The sequence below is a fragment of the Erpetoichthys calabaricus genome, chromosome 13 (genome assembly GCF_900747795.2).
Source record: "Erpetoichthys calabaricus chromosome 13, fErpCal1.3, whole genome shotgun sequence".
Lineage (NCBI taxonomy): Eukaryota > Metazoa > Chordata > Cladistia > Polypteriformes > Polypteridae > Erpetoichthys > Erpetoichthys calabaricus.
Window position 1 is genome coordinate 146,034,382 of NC_041406.2, and position 20,608 is coordinate 146,054,989.

Consider the following 20,608-nt stretch of genomic DNA (forward strand, 5'->3'; position numbering starts at 1 on the left):
CTCCGTTTTCATTTCCATTTGTTCAATTGATTTTGATTTGTGACCCCAAATTGGAATAAGCGGGCTTAACAAATGACAGCTTTATGTTTGTCGGAAATGACCAAATTGCTACCAAAGAACATAAATAATGAGATCTTTAAAATTCTGTCTCGATTATGGCCAGCACTTTTGTGTGTTAACAGTTGGGGTCCAGACAACTGAGTGTGTGTGTGTGTGTGTGTGTGTGTGTGTGTGTGTGTGTGTGTGTGTGTGTGTGTGTGAGGTGAATTGGCGTCCCGTCTGCTCCGGCTTGTCCCTGCTGCTGTCCTCACTGTCCAGCTGATTGTGACCCTGCCTCAGGTAAAGCAGTTTGGTAAAATTAAAAGACGGATTATGACGTGAAAATGAACATTTGTGAAAAGTGTCTGCCAGTCAAGTGTCCAAGGGCTTCAAACATGTGGGCGACAAACTACTCTGGAGACATTCTGCTTCATGGACAAGTTCACCTCCAAGGGTTTGTTGCCTATCACAATTGTTAGTATGGAAGTGTTTGTGTCTGGGGACACAAGGGGTGGTCTACATCTCCATGCCAGGGCAGACTTCACAAGAAAGCTCTAAAGAGCAGACCCCAGTCCACAAGCACTCAAGAGAGCACCTCAAAGACGGTGTCCATTTCACACTGTCTGCCCTCTTTTAGGCGAACTCCGTCATTCCTCTTTACAACATCTGACCTACAAACTCCACCAAAAAAACAGAATCCACCACAAACGTCATAGTCCCTTCTGCCACCCTAGGCATTGCAAAGGAGGGGAGACGGCTATCAATCACGTCTATGATGAAAGCAGTCCACCCCAATGGACCCCTGAGGTGTATTTTGGGGGACTTCCAGCTGATGGATCATAGTTGGACTTGCGATCATTCAGTAGCTACAGTAAATGTATATAAAATACACACATACTGTAAATGAATGTTCTCCCGGCATGTCCTACCCTTCCTGGCCCTTGCCAGTATGCGTGTGACGTGTTGTGGGTGTCAGAGAATCCCATCTGTGAGAGACGAGCTACGAGTGACATCCCAATGCTTTAGAGATGCGTTTGGAGGCAGGTGGTCACATTTCATGGCTCTTCATCGAAAGTAGCTGATGTTCTCACTGCTGAACTTCTTCTTCCAGGTTTACTGCAATATGGACGTCGCTGGCGGCGGGTGGACGATCATTCAGCACCGAGAAGATGGCAGTGTGGATTTTCACCGAATATGGAAAGAGTATAAAATGGTGAGAAATTGTACTGCATGGTTAATACGTCATATAGCGAGCACTGGGATGGATGGGGGGCCTGCTTCATAGACGATAATGAACCGCAGCAGCACGCTATGAGAGCCTCATGGTAAGGATCTTGTTAAGTTATGTTGAGTCCCGGCAGAGATGGCACACAAGTTACAGACCAGGACAAGAAGATTAGTTAAGAAAAACAAACAGCGGGACACGAGCAGAGGGTCAGGTTTCACCAGGAAGTCAGAGAAGCCCAAAAATTTGCCAATCAAAGCCAAAGTCAAAAACCACATCAGGAGTTCAGCAACCAAGAAAAGAAAGCAAAGTTCTTGTTTTGTGTTGAAATATTATTAAAGCAACGTGCTGCATACACCGTGACTCCATCTTAAATACGTAGGGACATCTGACCAGGGAAGCTGCTGCTGCTAATCACCAATATGGCAGTGCTGACAGCCATGGCATCACTCGATACGGCAATGCAGTAATAAGAATAGAAATAATAACCTGAAAGAAAGACAAAAGCAACTTGAGCAAGCCTACAAAAACATTCTGGGCCCTTAGGACATCTGCATTTTCATTTAATTGCTTAGCAGACACGTTAATCTAAAGCAACTTCCAAATGAGGTCAACGTAACCGAGTGGACATCAGTCTGGGGGACTGCTTAGGAACAAGTGTGACGGGACAAGGGGACAAAATGGAACCATCACATGGGAAAAGCGCAGAACAAAATGCCAGTGAGTTACAATTCAGGGCACAGAAAACCAAGAAGCTGACATCAGGTGGGCAGAAATCCACCAAACAGGGGGGTCTTCAAACTCACAGTGCGGGATTAAGAACTCCGACTGGAGCTGGGCAGCTCGTTCCACCCACCTGGAGCTACACAACAAAAGTATGGGCTGCCATTTAATTCGACATCACAAGGCGCCGCAGACCCGAGTGGTCGAGAAAGAGCAAAGGACCCCATAAGTGTCTCCATATGCAGCTGCAGACAAGCGTCAAGGATCTGACATTAATACGCGCCAAAACATTAATATGTGCCACTACATCTTAATATTCACCACTACATCATAATACGCGCCACTACATCTTAATACGCGCCACTACATCTTAATATTCACCACTACATCATAATACGCACCAATACATCTTAATACGCGCCACTACATCTTAATATTCACCACTACATCATAATACGCACCAATACATCTTAATACGCGCCACTACATCTTAATACGCGCCACTACATCATAATATGCGCCACTACATCATAATACGCGCCACTACATCATAATATGTGCTAATACATCTTAATACGCGCCAATACATCTTAATATTCACCACTACATCTTAATATTCACCACTACATCTTAATACGCACCACTACATCTTAATACGCGCCACTACATCTTAATATGTGCTAATACATCTTAATACGTGCCATTACATCTTAATATTCACCATTACATCTTAATATTCACCACTACATCTTAATACGCGCCACTACATCTTAATACGCGCCACTACATCATAATACGCGCCACTACATCTTAATACGTGCCATTACATCATAATACGCGCCACTACATCTTAATACGTGCCATTACATCATAATATGTGCTAATACATCTTAATACGCACCATTACATCTTAATATTCACCACTACATCTTAATATTCACCACTACATCTTAATACGCGCCACTACATCATAATACGCGCCACTACATCTTAATATGTGCTAATACATCTTAATACGCGCCATTACATCTTAATATTCACCATTACATCTTAATATTCACCACTACATCTTAATACGCGCCACTACATCTTAATACGCGCCAATACATCTTAATACGCACTCCTACATCGTAATACGCGCCACTACATCTTAATATTCACCACTACATCTTAATACGTGCCAATACATCTTAATACGTGCCACTACATCATAATACGCGCCACTACATCTTAATATGTGCTAATACATCTTAATACGCGCCATTCCATCTTAATATTCACCACTACATCTTAATATTCACCACTACATCTTAATACGCGCCAATACATCTTAATACGCGCCAATACATCTTAATACGCACTCCTACATCGTAATACGCGCCACTACATCTTAATATTCGCCACTACATCTTAATACGTGCCAATACATCTTAATACGCACCACTACATCATAATACGCGCCACTACATCTTAATATGTGCTAATACATCTTAATACGCGCCATTACATCTTAATATTCACCACTACATCTTAATATTCACCACTACATCTTAATACGCGCCAATACATCTTAATACGCGCTAATACATCTTAATACGCACTCCTACATCGTAATACGCGCCACTACATCTTAATATTCACCACTACATCTTAATACGTGCCAATACATCTTAATACGTGCCACTACATCATAATATGCGCTCCTACATCTTAATACGCGCCACTACATCGTAATACGCGCCACTACATCTTAATATGTGCTAATACATCTTAATACGCGCCATTACATCTTAATATGTGCTAATACATCTTAATACGTGCCATTACATCTTCATACGCACCATTACATCTTAATATTCACCACTACATCTGAATACACACCACTACATCTTAATACGCACCAATACATCATAATACGCACCACTACATCTTAATACGCGCCACTACATCTTAATATGTGCTAATACATCTTAATACGCGCCATTACATCTTAATATGTGCTAATACATCTTAATACGTGCCATCACATCTTAATACGCGCCATTACATCTTAATATTCACCACTACATCATAATACGCACCAATACATCTTAATACGCACCACTACATCTTAATACGCGCTCCTACATCTTAATATTCACCACTACATCTTAATACGCACCAATACATCTTAATACGCACCACTACATCTTAATGCGCGCCACTACAAGTCACAGTAAGGCTGTGGATTTCTCTTGAACGTTTGCCTAATAACACATGTAAGCAAAGGCAGAGAAGGTCTCTCTTTCTTGTGGAAATGTCTTTTCCGGCCCTTAATAAAATGGGGAACCTTCCAAAACATCCCCACGTGGGTCTCCAGATACACGCATTTAGGCTTCAGATGATCCAATTGTAAAAAAATAAAAAACAAAACAAGCAGGCTGTGAAAGTTGAATCCAACAGATACTCTGTCATGAAGCCTTTAATCGATGCCTGCCTGATTGTCAGCGTTGCATTCCAGCGTCGACAAGAGCGGCTCCCCAGCGAGACAGAAAGAGAATGCAGATAATCAGTGCCAGAGTTTGAACCCAGGGAGACAGAACGGAAGTGCAGTGCGAGCCATCGAGCTCTCGATGAGAATACGTCTGCTGCTCATCACTCTCAGAACGGCTCTCTCGGTGCTCCAGATGTGCCGCTGGAAAGATTGAGAAGGCCGGTGGTGAGCGCTGAACTCGAAAAGAACGATTAAAATCAACTGGCAGTCGGCCTCGTGGCACGTCCTTAACACCCAGCCACTGTCACTTACTACCCGGGCCTTGAGCTGCCACTCCTTCAGCCTGCCATTTGTTACTCTGCACACTGTAGGGAAGTGCGGAGAGTTTTCATTCTTCTTATTACCATTGATATAAATCTAATTTGGTAAATGTACGTCCGTCTTGTAAATTCCACTCATTTGTCCGTCATTGACTGGCACTCCAGAGATGCGCACACACCCTTCGGCTTCAGAAAGGCGCCGTGTTATGAAGTCAGCTATGGGGTCAGGTCACCCCTTCTGTTTCGGGCCCTAAATCACTTGCCATGTGTCACCGGTGTCAGACCGCTTCAGAGCAGACTTGCAGATCTGAGACAATGGCCCAAATCAGTGAGGAAGACGATGTTTTAAATGGCCCACGGCCAAGCTCCGACATGTGAAAACTCAGCTTGGACCTCCCTGACTTATTAAGGCCTACGCAGAAGCTGAGGAGGCGGCTTGAATGTTTTTTCAGTACACCGAGTGAGGCTCCGTTCAGCCTGACATGATGAGCTGGGGGGCCGGTGGGGGACATCAAGAGACACTCATCCTCATTGGACCTTTTTGTTCTTCTGCATGAAGTGAATTTCTTCTTAAAGGAGAGTCTGGTTCTTCACAACCCCTTAGTGTGGTGTGCCTGGCACCCCTGCTAGGATGACAGCACCCCGGGATAGGCCTGGATTAGCAGGTTATAAAGATGGATGGATGGATGGATGGAGAGAACATCAAGCTGTCAGCTGTTGGTGCTGCCGGGCGTCATGGTGCTCAGTGCCGCTGACTCAAAGCTCGTTTTTCTGAAGCTCGGTCCTCGTCTACATGCATCGGTGCTCCTATGACTTTCCTCTTACATCCCAAAGACAGGCTTTTTAGGTTGACTGGTGGCTCTAAGCTGGCCCTGCATGAGGACATGGGCTCAGTGATGGACTGGCACCCCCTCCATGGTAGGCTGCTGCCCCCTGACCATGAAGTGGAGTGACAGTTTTGGGACAAGGCCAAAGCCAATGGGAGATCACAAGGCCTTTCTGTTTACCAGGCCCATCACTGCCAACCACACCACGAGATCATCTCATCCACCATAAAAATAATCAGACAATGTCATGACACGAGTGTCAAAGTCGAAACAAGAGGCAAAGGTGCAGGGCAAAAACAAAAGTCAGAACCAGGAAAAATGGTGGAGATGTTCAGAAAGAGCAACAACACGATCCACAGCTCGGAGAAGGAAGTCGTTCTTTAGGGGTCCTCTAATCCCACCGCATCATTTCCTGAAGGTCGTGACCTCTTAGGACACGCCCCTAGCAAGAATACAAAAGACGACATGGCGGACAAAATGGTTCAAAAAATGAGATCATCATCACAATCCTATTTGGGAGCCAAAAACAAAGTGCTGATTTCAGAAAGTCGTGTGAAAAATATAAAGAAATAAAAACCAACCGACACCCTAATGAGTGGCAGGGAGGACAACGCGACACTTCAGGGGCACAAAGCTCAGCTCCTGATTGTGACCATTTTAGGGTCTTACAGAACAGAAGTTAAAGCAGAACATTTCAACAACGACGACAACAACGCCAATGACATCCCACCGAGCGCCACGCCACGTGGCGTCTGTTCATCTGTGCCAACTGGGCGAAGTGTGTCTGATCGTGAGCCCTCCCCTTGTCCTTTGTGCCCCCCTATTGTTCGCCTTTTAAAGGGCAGACCCCCACAGACATTGAGCAGTCCGTTTATTAGTTTGATTTGGAAATTTTCTGTGGAGAAAATGAGCTTTTGGGAACTCAAACAAACACATTTAATTAGAAAGTAAAAAGTCGAGCAAAGGAACAAATTCATGGGCATAATTCACCCACCGAATCGGCGGTCCGGTAAACGTACTCTTTAGGTTTACATCTGTCATACGAGGCGACGAGCAGAGAGACTTTAACCATAAGCAGGAGAAGAGACGAGGCGAGAAATCTGAAAAACGATCGAAAAGCCAGCAAGGCAACTGAACCAAAGCCAAACCGAGGACAGAACATACACAGAAGATGAAACAGACGACAAGAACACGGAGAAGGAACTCAAGACGACTGAGCAGGGGGGTTTGCTGAGGTGACCTCAGTGAGTGACCTCTGACCTCAATTGGCTGGAGGTCACAAACTCAGAAACCCATTCAAGATGGCAGCGATAACAGCAAAAGTAAGCCAGGCTTGCAAAAAGTTACACCAGAGTCATGAAGCCCCCCAAAGTTACACCAAGAGAACCGAAATCAGAAGTTCAGCGAGTGAAGTCGGGCCTTTCCATCACAGCCTCTCTCCGCTGTTTCATTTCTTCGAGCCGCCTGACAGATTTCTATTATTTCTAAAAATAAGACAAGTGCACGTTGGCTGGAGAGCAGCAGATGTCTGCCCGGCGGTTTCGTTTAAAATCCAGACAAGCCCCCCTAACCTCGCCACAAATCTTTACCTAGAGGCAATTCCAACGTCAAGGTGTTTATGCCATCAAAGCTGCAAACCAGCTGGAAAGTCGTTGAGGAGACTCCGCCGTTGCATATTCAGGAGTCTTTGACATGCAGGTCCTTGGGGTCTTCATGCGCCTAAAATTTATTTCTTGGGGAGTCTGTGGTGCATAAATTCATCTTTCGGAGGATGTCTGGTGAATTCGCCCCATCAGCTCCTTTTATTTGCTGCACTCGCCAGTTCTTTACATACTTTCATGGCGTTCAATGTAAATGAGTTCTAAAAGTGCGGCCATTTTGACATCATGACTTCCAGGACCTCGGCCTTTATGAGGAGGAGGAGGAGGAGCTGTGAAGAAGTCAGGCAGCATTTCAGATGTCAGATGAGCATTCACAGCCCTGGACGCCGTGTCTGGGATTTCCATTTACAGATTTATACAAACTCTGCAAGCTTTGCTCATGGTGCTTATGCTCTTTTATTCCTGAATTCCCAATGTTTGCCACTAAAATCCACCGTTGGAAATCCAAGGAAACGAGGAGACACAAACTGTAGGCCAGTCCTACAATGGCCATCGTCATCACATTACCACCTGATTGTGAACGCGCCAGAGGGATGGCCTTGAGGTGGCACCAGGAGGACACTTCTGTTCTGGGTGACTCCATTCAGCTGCATCACAGGGTGGACAGGAACACCAAGGGGCTCAGTTCAAGGCCTCAATTCTCAAGTCTGACACCAGGATCCGTGTGGGTGCCTGCCATGGTGACAACTCTAGGACACGATTCATAGACACATAGGACAGCAGACCTGCCGAGTTAAAATACGAGGCCATCCAGACAGGGTTAGCAGGGAGGTCTCCTCGTTTGACTAAGAGGTATAGGTAGGTAGGCAGGCCTGTGGACAAAGTGAAGGCCCCTGTGTAGTGAGGACTTGCTTGACTTCAGAGAGTAAGAGGACATCACTCAGGGTGTCCTTAGCTGGGATGAGGGACACTCAGCTCGATTTGGAATTTTGAAGAAGGAGTTTGAGTTTGAGCACCTGGAGAAGAACGTAGCTTCACAGTGGTGGATGTGATGGGATCCTCACAATGTCCGTCCATTAAGAGAACCAGTGGAGGAGAAGAAAATTAAACCTCCAGTCTGCAGCATCAATGGGTTGTACCAAGCGTTTGCTCATTTGCTCACTCGCTCATGATGGGCCTGCTGAGGTGGCGTGTAAAGACTGGGCACCCTCAGTCACATCTGTTCTTCATCTCAACACTTCGGCCAACGTCTCCGCTCACAGAGCTTCTTATTAATTCACTAATCCGTGGTGGACCTGCACGCCCAGTCGTTTCATTTCAGGAGCAAATTAGTTGTGACACAAAGGTACACAAGAGATGAAGCCACTTATGGCTGCTGACGCCCACTCGGAGTGAGATGTTTAAGAGCGGACCCTCTCGTCCCCCTGTCAATCTCAGGACAACTTATATAACTTTAAGCCCTTTGATTTTCGACCCGTTTGTTTTCACCCAAAATCACTTTTTCGAACTGATGAGGCCGGCATGGTAATAACTGCGGACTGGCGGCTTCTGAAATATGAATGATAATATGTGTTACGCTAATTGCTTAGGGTCATAACGACAATTACACGATTTTCATATAAACGGAAACGTCCAGACAGTTTCCTAAAAGTGCCCTTAATTAGCATTTTCAAGCTAACTCCAGATGTTCCATCTTAGGGTTCCTGCCGACAGCCAAATAAGCAGTGGGACAGGACGGCCCCCACCTGTAGCATACATTAGTGGTACAAAAGTCTCCCAGCATCTGCTCACCTCCTGTTCCTCCTGGTCCACAACAGCAGTGGCAGCGCAGCTCCCTATCAGAGGGGTCACCCCTGGTGTTGCTGCCGCTTGTCCTGAGGTGTTAGTCAGAGACAGGCTGTGATGTCCGACAGGAGTCTCGTCCAGGAGGAGTCGAAACAGCAACGCCACTCACAAGAGCACAAAACGATACTCAGTTGTTATGCGCAGAGATAATCTGCTGGACCTCCGCATGGACAGCACCCACCTGCTCTTTCAGCAGGGATTGTGACTGACTGGACCGGGAGATACACAAACGTCCAGGAAAACTGGAGCCAGGGTCAAAAAATACAAAATGCGAGACAGTGCTGCCAGAACCAAAGCGCCAAACCATCAACAATGTCAGAAGTAGAAGAGCCACAAGTCGATACCCATCAAAACCTGCACATGAAGCTGGAATGGTCACTAAAGAGAGGCCACACACTGAAACTCTTCGAGGGCACAATCCGTATCTCGGACACGGCGCTGGATGTGTGGCATGGAGTTCTCTTAAAGGACCCTCTCACGTACACCAGTGTGAAGCTGCGTTCTTCTTCAGGTGCTCAAACTCAAACTCCTTCTTCAAAATTCCAAATCGAGCTGAGTGTTCCCCATCCCAGTGATGTCCTCTTACTCTTTGAAGTCAAGCAAGTCCTCACTGGGGCGTGACAAAGTCAGCAAAGTAACAATCGTAAGATTCTTTTAGCTTGTAGTCATGTCGCTGGTACAAACAGCCATGTTTTAATATTCCACGAGGTCTACATCCTCCAGGAAACCACAACAGGGTGGAGGAGGAAAGCAAATGAGTCCTAATGTGCTGGGTGGCACACCCCATGTGGAAGTCACTTCTCCATTTAGGTCACTAAGGTTTGACTCTGCCTGTGGACGCGTAGCAGATTGTGAAATGATGGCACTAAGGCCAGCGTCCTTGGGCAACCTTGGGCTCTCCCCGGTCCCTTGAGTTGAGCTGGCGCTAGAAAGGACAGCGGGCACAATCCAGGTGGTTCGTGGTGGGTGCGTCAACGTGCTATCACCGTATGCTCCTCTCTCTTATTACTGCCATTTTGCAGGAGCCGAGGAGGTGACAGAATCGACGAGGGCGACTTAGTTGCTTTCATTTATTACAAATAAAATGAGGCGTTCGTTTGCGCTCTGCTCTTCGGAGCCATTCAGAGTTTTCCCTAAGGGCGGCCATGTAATTTTGCACTCAGAAGAAGTGTGAAGATGGTAGCTGAGTGCCACACTTGGGTGTAATGCAGACCCTCGGCTGGTGTTTGAGGTTTTAGGTTGCCAGCCTCTGCTCTCGCGCCGCTCGAGGGATCAAACGGGAGTCATGCGCGCCGAGGCTGAGGCTGATGAACCCGCTGGGCGCCCATGCCAGAGTTTGTTGCAGTTTGTATTTTGATTCAGTTACTGCAGACTCAGAACTTCATGCCAGACGGGTATTAAAACAGTAGACGTTTACACAGCTGTGAAAATGACACGAAAATTCAGAGCCTTCTTTTCTTTTCCTGTTTTTTCAACTTTAGGCCTGGAGGTGTTGGACAACACGAGCTGTCACAAGGCTGAGTGATGTCCCCTCGTCTTATTACACACTGGTAACATTCCAGTCTTGTTGTGTTCCATGAAGTTAAACTTCCCTAAGAATAAAAGACCTGTTGTGGGTCTCTCTTGGCACGTACCCCTCCTGGACAGAATGCCAGTCTTTCACAGGATACACTCACCCGTGGTGACTGATCAATGTGAAGGGAGACCCTGCGGCCCCTCATGACAAGCCGCTTGGACACTTTCTGTCTACATGCTGAATATCATCATTGGAGCCTCCTTACGCCTCCATGCTCCCCAGGGCTGACCTTCTGAAGGGCTGGTGGTCTCTGACCACTTCTCCCCAGAGACGCTGGACTCCACATGTAAATGGAGATTTCATGGCCTGCTGCTCTGAAGCTCCTCCATAGCTCCACCCTGCCATCATGGCTCCTGGCCTGTGACCTCCTCCCATGAGGCTTTGTTTTCTGCACCACATACACTCTGCTCTTTCGTTCTTCCTTTAGGTACAGGTGACCCACTCCGGCCCACTCGCTCTTTCAGAGGGTCTTATGACATGTCATCAGAGGCAGGCGGGTGCTGACTTCCATAGATTAGGGGGCACTCACTGTAGACACGGCCCCTCTTTGAAATGGAGAAGCAGTGTGATGGCCGGCTGGACTGATTGTGAATTTTCCTCTCTGCTGCAGGGATTCGGGAGTCTCTCCGGTGAGCACTGGCTTGGAAACGAATTTGTCTTTCTGCTGACCAACCAAAGAGAATACTCACTGAGAATCGAGCTGACCGACTGGGATGGCAATCAAGCGTTCTCTCAATACGACCGCTTCCACATCGGAAACGAGAAGCAGAATTACAGGTGGGCTCATCTTTCTGTCTGTGCTGTGGTGTTGCTTTCTGTAAAATTATAAATGTTTACTGAGAACTTGTCATTAGGTGAATATGGCTGTACCTGTAAAAAAAAAAATACAAAAGTAATAAACCAGACAAGCATCTAAAAGTAATGAATAAGCAGAACAGGCCAGAAATTACAGCCAGCACTCCATTCAATGTCATATCCGTCACAGACGTCACAGATGTGCTGGCGGTGGACGTCTACGAGCGTAGCTCCATCTTTACTGATTTACTTCAGGCTGAGTGGATACCACACACACAATATGGGCGCACAGCTTGGGTGACATACAGTTAAATGCAATGGAAGGCTGTCCTTTATCGCCCATACTTTTTACTGTGTTTGTTGAACCACTTGCCTTTGTACTGTCTTTATCAGTTGAGCGATTGTTGTGGGCTGACTTGAGCAAAAATAATCCCAATGACGATACAGTGGGCCTGGCTCAGCACGTCCACGTGTAACGAATGGAATGAAGGAGTCCAACACCAGAGGCACTCCGCGGACACTGGCAATAACAGCTGCTTTGCCCCCGATGATGGACTGCGTGCCATCCCACATCACTTCATTGCCTGTGTCTTCATCCACCTTGCAGAATCCATTCTGTTCATTTCAGTTTATCAGTTTATATGGCGCTCTTCAATTGAAACAGGTGCAAAGTGCTTACAAAGGTCTACAAGTAAAAACGGTCAAAGAAAATGAAAAGGACTATCTTAAAGCATTTCACATGGGCAACGCAGCTCGTTTAGATAGCACTCCTCCTCGCAGGGAAGCTGGAGCCTGTCCTGGCCAAGAGAGGCCACAAGGCAGGAACAACAACTGGTGAACTCATAAATCAGGGGCTAATTTAGCATTGCCAGTCCACCCACACAGCAAACCTTTGGAGTACGTCCATGGCATCGTAGGGGAGCATGCAATCAGCGCACAGGGAGCACCTCGGACACGGGCACATCATGTCTTACCTTCTGGTGACAATGGAGCCGGCACATGGCGGGGCCTGATGACACTTTGGATGAAGCCTTACTTCAAATTAAAGACGCATCGGCCCCCAGCACTCACTACCAGGACTGTGCATGAGTTGCCGTCCATCAGCCATCAATTCTACGACATGACGTGCAGGAGTGGAGCCACAGGAGCCATCCCTCCACAAAGCGTCATCTGTCATTGTCTTCATTACTGCCTCACCCTTGGAGTTGGACAGCGTGTCACTTCCAATGAATTGATAGCACAAGTCTACCGCACAGAAGCTCATGAATTGTGTTATCTCGGAAAGGAGCGATTGCCTGCTTGCCACCAGGATCCCCGTAGACGCGCCAGCTTTGGTCATCCCGTGACTGCTGTGAGACGTTGAGTACCCATGTGTGGCGTGCAGTCCAGTGACGAGAACTGAGCAGGTGGCAGAGGGACTTCATCGGGCAGAACATTGTGAGTTCATCACAGATGTTTAAACATTGGCAGAGCTGGCATTCTCAATTCACCGTGCCAGGAGTGTCCCTCTGCAGTGGTATGGGCAACATGGGCAGCTGGCCAGGGTGCCTCCTCAAAAATTGGAATTGGAGATTACAGGCAGAGCCAATCAGTCCACTAGGGGAGCCGTTTATGACAGTTAAGGGGCGCACACGCGCTCTCCGTACATTTCACATTATGTACACGTGGGGGGGGGGCTCTGGATAGAAAGGGAATAACACCACCCCTCCCGCCCGGATCTTTGTAGTCTGATACCGACTGCCTGTCCTGGACTCCAAGGGGCACCACACCCCAGCGCCCCCAGCCTAGTGCTCCAAATGGCAGCCAGCGTGGTGTAATAGTTAAGACTTTGGGCTTCAAACCCTGAGTTTGTGGGTTCAAATCCCACCTCAGCAGGTCACTTCACCTTCCTGGGCTCCAAATGGAAAACTGAAAAAAACAAAATGGATCCAATGATATCTCAGATATTGTAAGTCACTTTGGATAACAGCGTCAGTCAAGTAATAATAATAATTATAAAGGGGCTGTGACGGGCAGTGCCCAGTGATTGCCAGCCTGGTCAGGGTCTACATGGAGTCGGCACGATGGCACCGGTGTAACTGTTGAAGACACAACCACGGAAATGTGACAGAACATCTTCTCAATGGCAAGAACGCGTTCAGCGCTTTGGGGGCCAATAAGCAGATTAAACCCCCCAAACCCTCTCAAAGCCTCTTTATTATAACTTAGTAAGGTCACAGCTAAGACTTTGTTGTATACTTTCAATCTTTAATAACCGTTACGTGTCTTTATTAAATGGCCTCCGTCAGTAAACGCCTCATCACTGCATGCTGTGCACTGGGGTGTCCCTTAAGGTTTTACTCTTTCTGTCAGTCCGGGGTCTCAGCCTGCCTGTCCACTTCAGAGTCGCCCATCCTGGCGTCTGAACCTGCCAGCTTGTGTTTTATTGAACAGCAGCCTCTGGCAGAAAATGTATGGCATAAAGGGCAGTTACTGCAGGGAAACCGACTAGAGTGAGACTCTTATATAGCGCCTTTGACCTCTTTCTGCCAAATATTTACTGTCCTTGACTGTACCGTCGCTCTTTGTATTTTATATCGCGCCTTCCGACCGGTGCTCTAGACGCTCCGCAGGATAACATCCATACAACATTAACGACGATAAAGGTGTCACGACGAATGCTTTTACTCGGATTTTGTGAAACGATGTTTGAGTTTTTGGTACTGATGGTTCACTGCCTCTCAGACCCCCGCGTGGCGGTCACAGCGGCTGCCCTGGCACCAGAGTCACCTCACCCACTCCACACATGAACACGTCAAGGCCCCCGGAGTGCAAAGACGGCACAGTTTGGCACAGTTTGCCAAGATGTTTGGCACAGTATAAGAGGAGCCTGCACCCTGGTGGGGGCGTGTGAGGGGACTGACTGGGAGGAAGAAGAGTCTGTGAGCCAAAAGAAAAGAAAAGAAAAGGAATCCACAAATACATGCGTGTTATGAAAAAACAAAATCTGTGCTTATGTATAAAGTAATGAATATTTATATTCATCTATTAGACTGAGTACTAATGACAAAAATGGCGTGAATCAGTGTGATTAAATAATAACAGTTGAGAGAGCGACCCGCGAACAGCCGTAACGGGGGACACCGCAGCACCGCATTCGTCCGAACGGTACGGAGGGAGCCAGCAGCGTTAATAAAGGGCGCTCGTATTAAGAGTTTAATATTAGAGGACTTCAGAATAGGAACGATAACATTAGTCATCTATTTCACTAAATAGCAGAAATATCTACTAATAATAAAGATAATGAAAATCTTCTTGTAGGTTTAATCATAACTGTAATACTACTGATGTATTCACTGATTAGATAATAATAATAATAATAATAAATTATGTATTAAGCAATTAAATTCACTTATATTGTATTAATCTATTAGATTCAAATAATAATACTAATAATAATAGATAAAATCTTTCTTAGTCTCTTATATATAAATAATAATTGTAATAATACTGAAAATCTGCATTCACTCATTAGGTTTAAAATAATAATATTCTGTAATTGACAGTTAGATATAATTACAGTAATTACAACAACAACAACAATAAAAATAAAACTAATAATAGTAATGCACATCTTCAATAGATTAAATATTGATACTACTGAGGCTGCTAATGTATTGTTTCATTCAGTTAAAAGACTTCACAGTTACAGTCTTTTTTTTTTATTAATAATAATAATAATAATATCACTACTAACAATAACGAAACTCTTTATGGAGTCAAGTGCGCTTAATGTCTAATGCGCTATTTGTTCTTTTCTGCCCCCCGTGTTGCGCTGCCATGTCGTTTCCGTTTGTCTTTTAAAGTTTATTTTTTTGTATTTTTGTTTTTATTCTGCGCTGAATTGGCAGGTTGGGCCCAGTAAGGGGCGTGGCCTCCGAGGTCATGACCCTGTCAGTCACGACTCATCAGGCTAAGAGCCTCATTGTGGATTCTCTTCCTCGTCTTGCACTTGAATTTCATTATTTGCCGTTTGATTTCTTTCTGATTTTGAACTCCCAGTTCTTGTTCTCCTGGTTTGGGATTCCTCCACCACGCCAGCACAATGGTGCAGGAGATGCCCCCTAATTTTCCGCAGCAGCACGTTAAGCCCCATATTGCTGTTCAGACGTTACTTTGAATCAAAGGCTGGCCGAGAAGCAGGCAAAGAGGTTTAACTGCAGGACATTCCCACAACTTGCGGCCCAGCGAAGCGGGCACTCGATGACACCGGCGTGTGTTTTTGACAATTTTAGACAAGATCTCAGAGATGGACGAGCAGCTTTGGGTGGGCTGGTGGCACACTTGCCATCATTTTTTGAAATGCTGATGGAGAGATTCTTTGCCAGTTGTCCCCTCACCTCATCAAAAGTGGCACATTTTGGCGATGCCACCTGGTGGGCAGGTGGGATACCTCAAGAGAGTTTCTAAGTCGTGTGAAGAGTGTGTGGCAGTTTCATTTTCATGGCTGTCTTGTCTTCCTGATTGTATTCCCAGCAATCTCTCCATGGAATGTGAGGTTTTTATATTTGGTCAGAAATGGTGATCGGCCATAGCAGTGCTAACCGCAGCCCACGCCATCCCGCACCCCCTTTAATTTGACTCTCTGACATGGAAACACAAGACTCGGATGAGGTGTTCTGAGTGTCCCACGCCCGTGGGTGACATCGCCCTGCCACTCCCTGGTGTATTAGCTGGGGGTCTGCTGGTATCTTAGGATGGCGTATTTAAGAATATAAACGCGGCCGACTCAGAGTTTCATTCTTCTTTGAATTCCATGGCTGAGATGCCAAGGAGTCTCGGCGCGGCTTGAAGTTCGCTTTTCTAAGGCAGTAAATCCTCTGAAGATCAGCAGAATGTCCTGAAGAGAGGATGTGGCGTGAAGGTAATGAAGCGGGCGACGCGGCCCCCTGCAGTTGTTATGCGGATCGGCCGGCGGCCATGCTTTGTATTCTTGTGGTCACATCTGAATATTCAGCGTCACAGAGACTGACCGTCTGGCATTGGCATCTGTGGGCATGCAAATTGTGGGCAGACTTCCCTGACTTTAACGTGAGCCCACCTCACTACTCTTGTCTGCCTCTCTCTTGCTTATAATTAGGGGGGGTGTGCCAGTTCACGTTCAGCACGGGGGGCTGCTGGTGCGTAATTGGAGTTGACTCGCATCTGATCATTGTGATGCCCTCAGGTGTCGTCATCGCGTGACCAATTGCAGCCAGGGAGGTTTAAACGCTAAGCAGAGTGAGACCCCCACAGCCACCCAAAAAGCGATACCAGCTGACACTAAGCATACAATGGAAAGATGACCCTGAGAAGACGGTCTCAGCTTTTAAAATAGTAAGGTTCATGACGGGGGGGGCACTTATTAGTGTCTAGCATGACATCTGGAGGGTCTGTGCCCGCTGCAAGTCTCACAAAGGGATGTGGTAAGATCAAGATGGCAAAGAGGACGGCCACGAAGATGAGGGAGATGATAGCCGTAAAGAGGTGGGGTGTGGGGGGGTGTTGGCGTCCATGAGGATGAGGGAGAAGGCGGCTGTAAAGTGCAAGGACAGAAGAGTCGAGAAGATGAGAGACAAGGATAGCGGCCATGAAGTGCAAGAACAAGGCAGCAGTAGAGAGGACAGCCATAAAGAGGAAGGACAGGACGGGCGTGAAGATGAGGAAGATGATAGTCATAAAGAGGAAGGACAGGGCAGGCATGAAGACGAGGGAGATAATAGTCAGTCATAAAGAGGAAGGACAGCCCTAAAGAAAGGGGACAGGACAGACATGAAGATGAAGGTGAGAACTTCCAGGAAGAGGAGTGGGGATGTGAGGGGCTTCACAGTCGGGTAGAGAATCGAGAGCAGGAACAGGACGGGCATGAGAGTGATGGCCATAAAGAGGCGGTGAGGGGGCAGCCATGTGGGGTACGCTTAGAGGTGACACACATACACACACACACACACAGATCTTTGAATGTTAGAAGGTAAACCAGAGTGGCACCCCCCCCCCCCTTTGTAGCAGCGGGTAACACATGAGGTGGGCAGCTCAGTCTTTGAGCCCCCCACCACTCTGAAAGGCTCTCACAATGAAGGTTTGGACTTGTCAGGCATGATTGTCAGGATGACTGCGGTGGGTTTGAGGAGGAGGGCAGTGCCAGGCAGTGATCCGTGGCATGGTGGTAACGAGGACAGGCTGTTTGTATTTGTTCTTGACTTGCTTGGCGCAGTCAGCGGAGGCTTGGTTTTCTCCAGCTGCCCGCCCTTCACTCACCTCATGATGGCGACACATCTTCTGTGCCCAAGTAAAGACAAAGACACGTCAGGTTGAAGGGCATGACAGTCCAATCGAGTGAAACACGGAGGGGCTCAGCAGGACAAAGCAGCCCCCCATAGCCTACAGCTCGCTCCGATGGCTTCTGTGGGCCTGCACCGTCCAGCTGCCCCTTAACTGGCTGGGTGTCCGAGGCAGCTGCCTACCTGGTCAGAGGGATGGCATAGCCCCATAGAATCTTATTCTGAGACAGTGTGCCCTCTTGTGTCCAGGACAGGTCACTGCATTTCTTCTGTATGGGGCACCCTGCCCGCTTCTGCCCAGGCCTCAGTTGTCTCATTTAGTTTTCATGAAGGACATGTTCATGGTGTCATGCTGGACATACTGGTGACTCCCATCACATCCGAGTTTACATTCACATCTGTGAAGCTTCGTTTGCCTGGCACACCTGCCCAAATGTCAGTTCTGTCCGAGTTCCCCTCACCTGTCGAGCAGGTACATATGTAGATTGTCCACCACGTGTGCCACAGTGAAATAACTGGGCCCAAAACAGAAGAGTTGGGCTGCTTGCGTGCCCTCTTAATGGCTTGTGCCCATGTTCTGTAAGAGGGCAATCTGTGAAAGCTCAGGGGATGGAGGGTCTGTTTAGAAGGTGAACAGAGGGAGACCCCAGGCTCTAAAAAGCCCCCCTTTCCCACTCTGCCCTACGAATGAGCCTGGTAGAGCTGGCCCTTATCGTTGGCTCCTGCTGGCACCAGTCAGGTCTGCTGCCCTCAGGCTTGGCGGTGGTGCAGGTCCGCTCTCCAGCAGTCCACAGGCCTTTCACGCTTAGCGTCCCAGTGCACTTGAGATTTATAGCTGAAGTCCAGGCGGTCATTAATTGGTGGTCTTTAATTTATGACGTGACGCTGAACACGAGAGCGTGGGCTGTTCGTCCAAGCCTGATGGTGTTTTTCTAGCGTGACCGGTAGGGCAGCCCGCTCGGTGATTTGTTAGCACCCGCGCCTCCCCTGCCCGCTGCTCGCCTTTGAATTCTGTTTCCAGCACGTCGTTTGTCAGGCGGGCGGCGCTCGCCAAATGTTTTCTCTCTTCTCCTGCGGTATTCTTCTCCACTGGCATCTCAAAGGCGGAGGTCAAGGGGTATCTGCGTCTCTCCCTGCGCTGCCAGTCTGTGCGCAGTTAAGAATGTCGCCGGGGTCGGGTAGGCAGCACATGATGGGAATGTCGCAGGGACCCTTGTCCTTATGACCGCCTGCCCCAGGAGATGTTCAATAATAAGCTGGCATCTGAACAGCACTAATAAAGGGCTGTGCCCCCAGAAGCCCACCGATTGTGTCAGTCATCTCGCAGTGTCGGCTGAAATCTTCCGCTTACTGTACACCGGGGGGCTGAGGGACCAAGGACATCTGCACAGGCCTTCTTGTGGACCAAAGTGTGCAGCGGTCATCTGAAGAGGGTTGGGTGTAACGTTTCGCTTTTCAGGCAGTGGAAGTTTGAAGACGTTCGGGGACGTTGAGGCTTTTACGACGGTCAGCCGTCATGTTTCAAGTATGGATTCATTATGGGAATAAAAAGGAGCTGAAGCCCAACATCAGGAGGACTCTGGAACTGAAGAGGGTCCTGGGGGGTCGAACACCCGGGTTGGGCTCCCCGCCAACACTGGCACCCCAGCTGGTCACGTGGCCCTGTTCCAAGTGAAGTGGCTGCTGCTCTGCACGCCGTCCTTCTCTTTTCGCTTGCGTTGCTCTTTCACTCTTATGTTGGAGATTTGGGTGTCGTCTCTGGGATCTTCAAACTCGGGATTCTGAGGGCTAACGCGACCCTTCAAGGAGCTTATCATTCATGAGTGTCAACCTTACAGGTCGCGTTCATAGTCGATTGATTTGGAGTTTGTTTGTTTAATGTGAATAGAAGTCGGGTCTCCCTAAGATGATGGAGGATTCCGTTTAGTCCAGTAAGGCCCTTCATGCTCTGCTCTGGACAACTGGAGCACAAACGCTGGACGCAGAGTGGTCAAGTGGGGGTCCTGCCGCCTGTCAGAACCGATGTCTGAGTTTATTATCAACGGTCTCCTTTATTTTTTTGGGTGAACGTCTGTTTTGAATTTCACTAAAACTTTGAACATGAAGACGCTCGGACCAACTGCTGGAAGGCCTTTACGGGAGCCGCATTTGAAACTTTCAATTTGGAACGCCTCAAGAAGAAGCTGCTACAATTAGCCTTTTCCACTACGCCATTTTGTTTTTGCTTGTGTACCGCCATTTTGTGAATCCTACCGTCAAGACCCTGGAGGTGGCCTTAAGGGTCCTGAGACTTCGAGGGGGTTCATTGGGTATTCCAGCACCAGTGATGATAAATTTTCATCTGACTAAACCACACAAAATAAAGATCTGTCACGATAATTGTCATGAAGGGCAGCCATCAAAGGACCGGATTACAAAATATCTCAACATCAACGTCAATACAGAAAAACCAAAGAACATCCAAAAAACGTCTCACTTCTGTTCAATGGACGACATCCTCAATCGTACTGCACTGAAGGATTCAGGATCGCAGCGGTCACTACTCCAGATATCGAGCCACACAAGTTCACAAAACGTAGAAATTATAAAACACACAAAGGGTCACTTGGCCTTCAGACCCCCAGAGTGAACTGACGAGCTGAAGCTGCTCCTTCTGCTCACCTGAGCAAAGCCAATGGTGACAACCCTGAGGGTCCTAAGGCTGAAACAGGTGAGCCACACCAGGCCTAAAGAAACTCCAAAATCAAAGACTTGTTAGATCCGAAGTTAAGCACAGCGTGGAAAACTGGAGACAAGCGTCCCGATGACAGCTATGTCCAAGTCTGAGGTTAAGTTTACCATAACAGCGGCACCTCCTGGGAGATACGGGGGCAGCGTCCCACTTG

The 20,608-nt window shown here is 47.6% G+C and overlaps 1 protein-coding gene across 2 annotated transcripts in view; it reads left to right on the forward strand.

The window, feature by feature from the left end:
* The window catches only part of angpt1 (angiopoietin 1), a 103,453-nt gene that overhangs the window by 80,348 nt on the left and 2,497 nt on the right, over positions 1-20,608 (forward strand). For both annotated transcript variants that reach the window (XM_028790924.2, XM_028790925.2), the window contains exons 6-7: positions 1,151-1,252; positions 11,240-11,406. In XM_028790924.2, the coding sequence (XP_028646757.2) occupies positions 1,151-1,252; positions 11,240-11,406 (269 nt within the window). The remainder of the gene's footprint in view (positions 1-1,150; positions 1,253-11,239; positions 11,407-20,608) is intronic.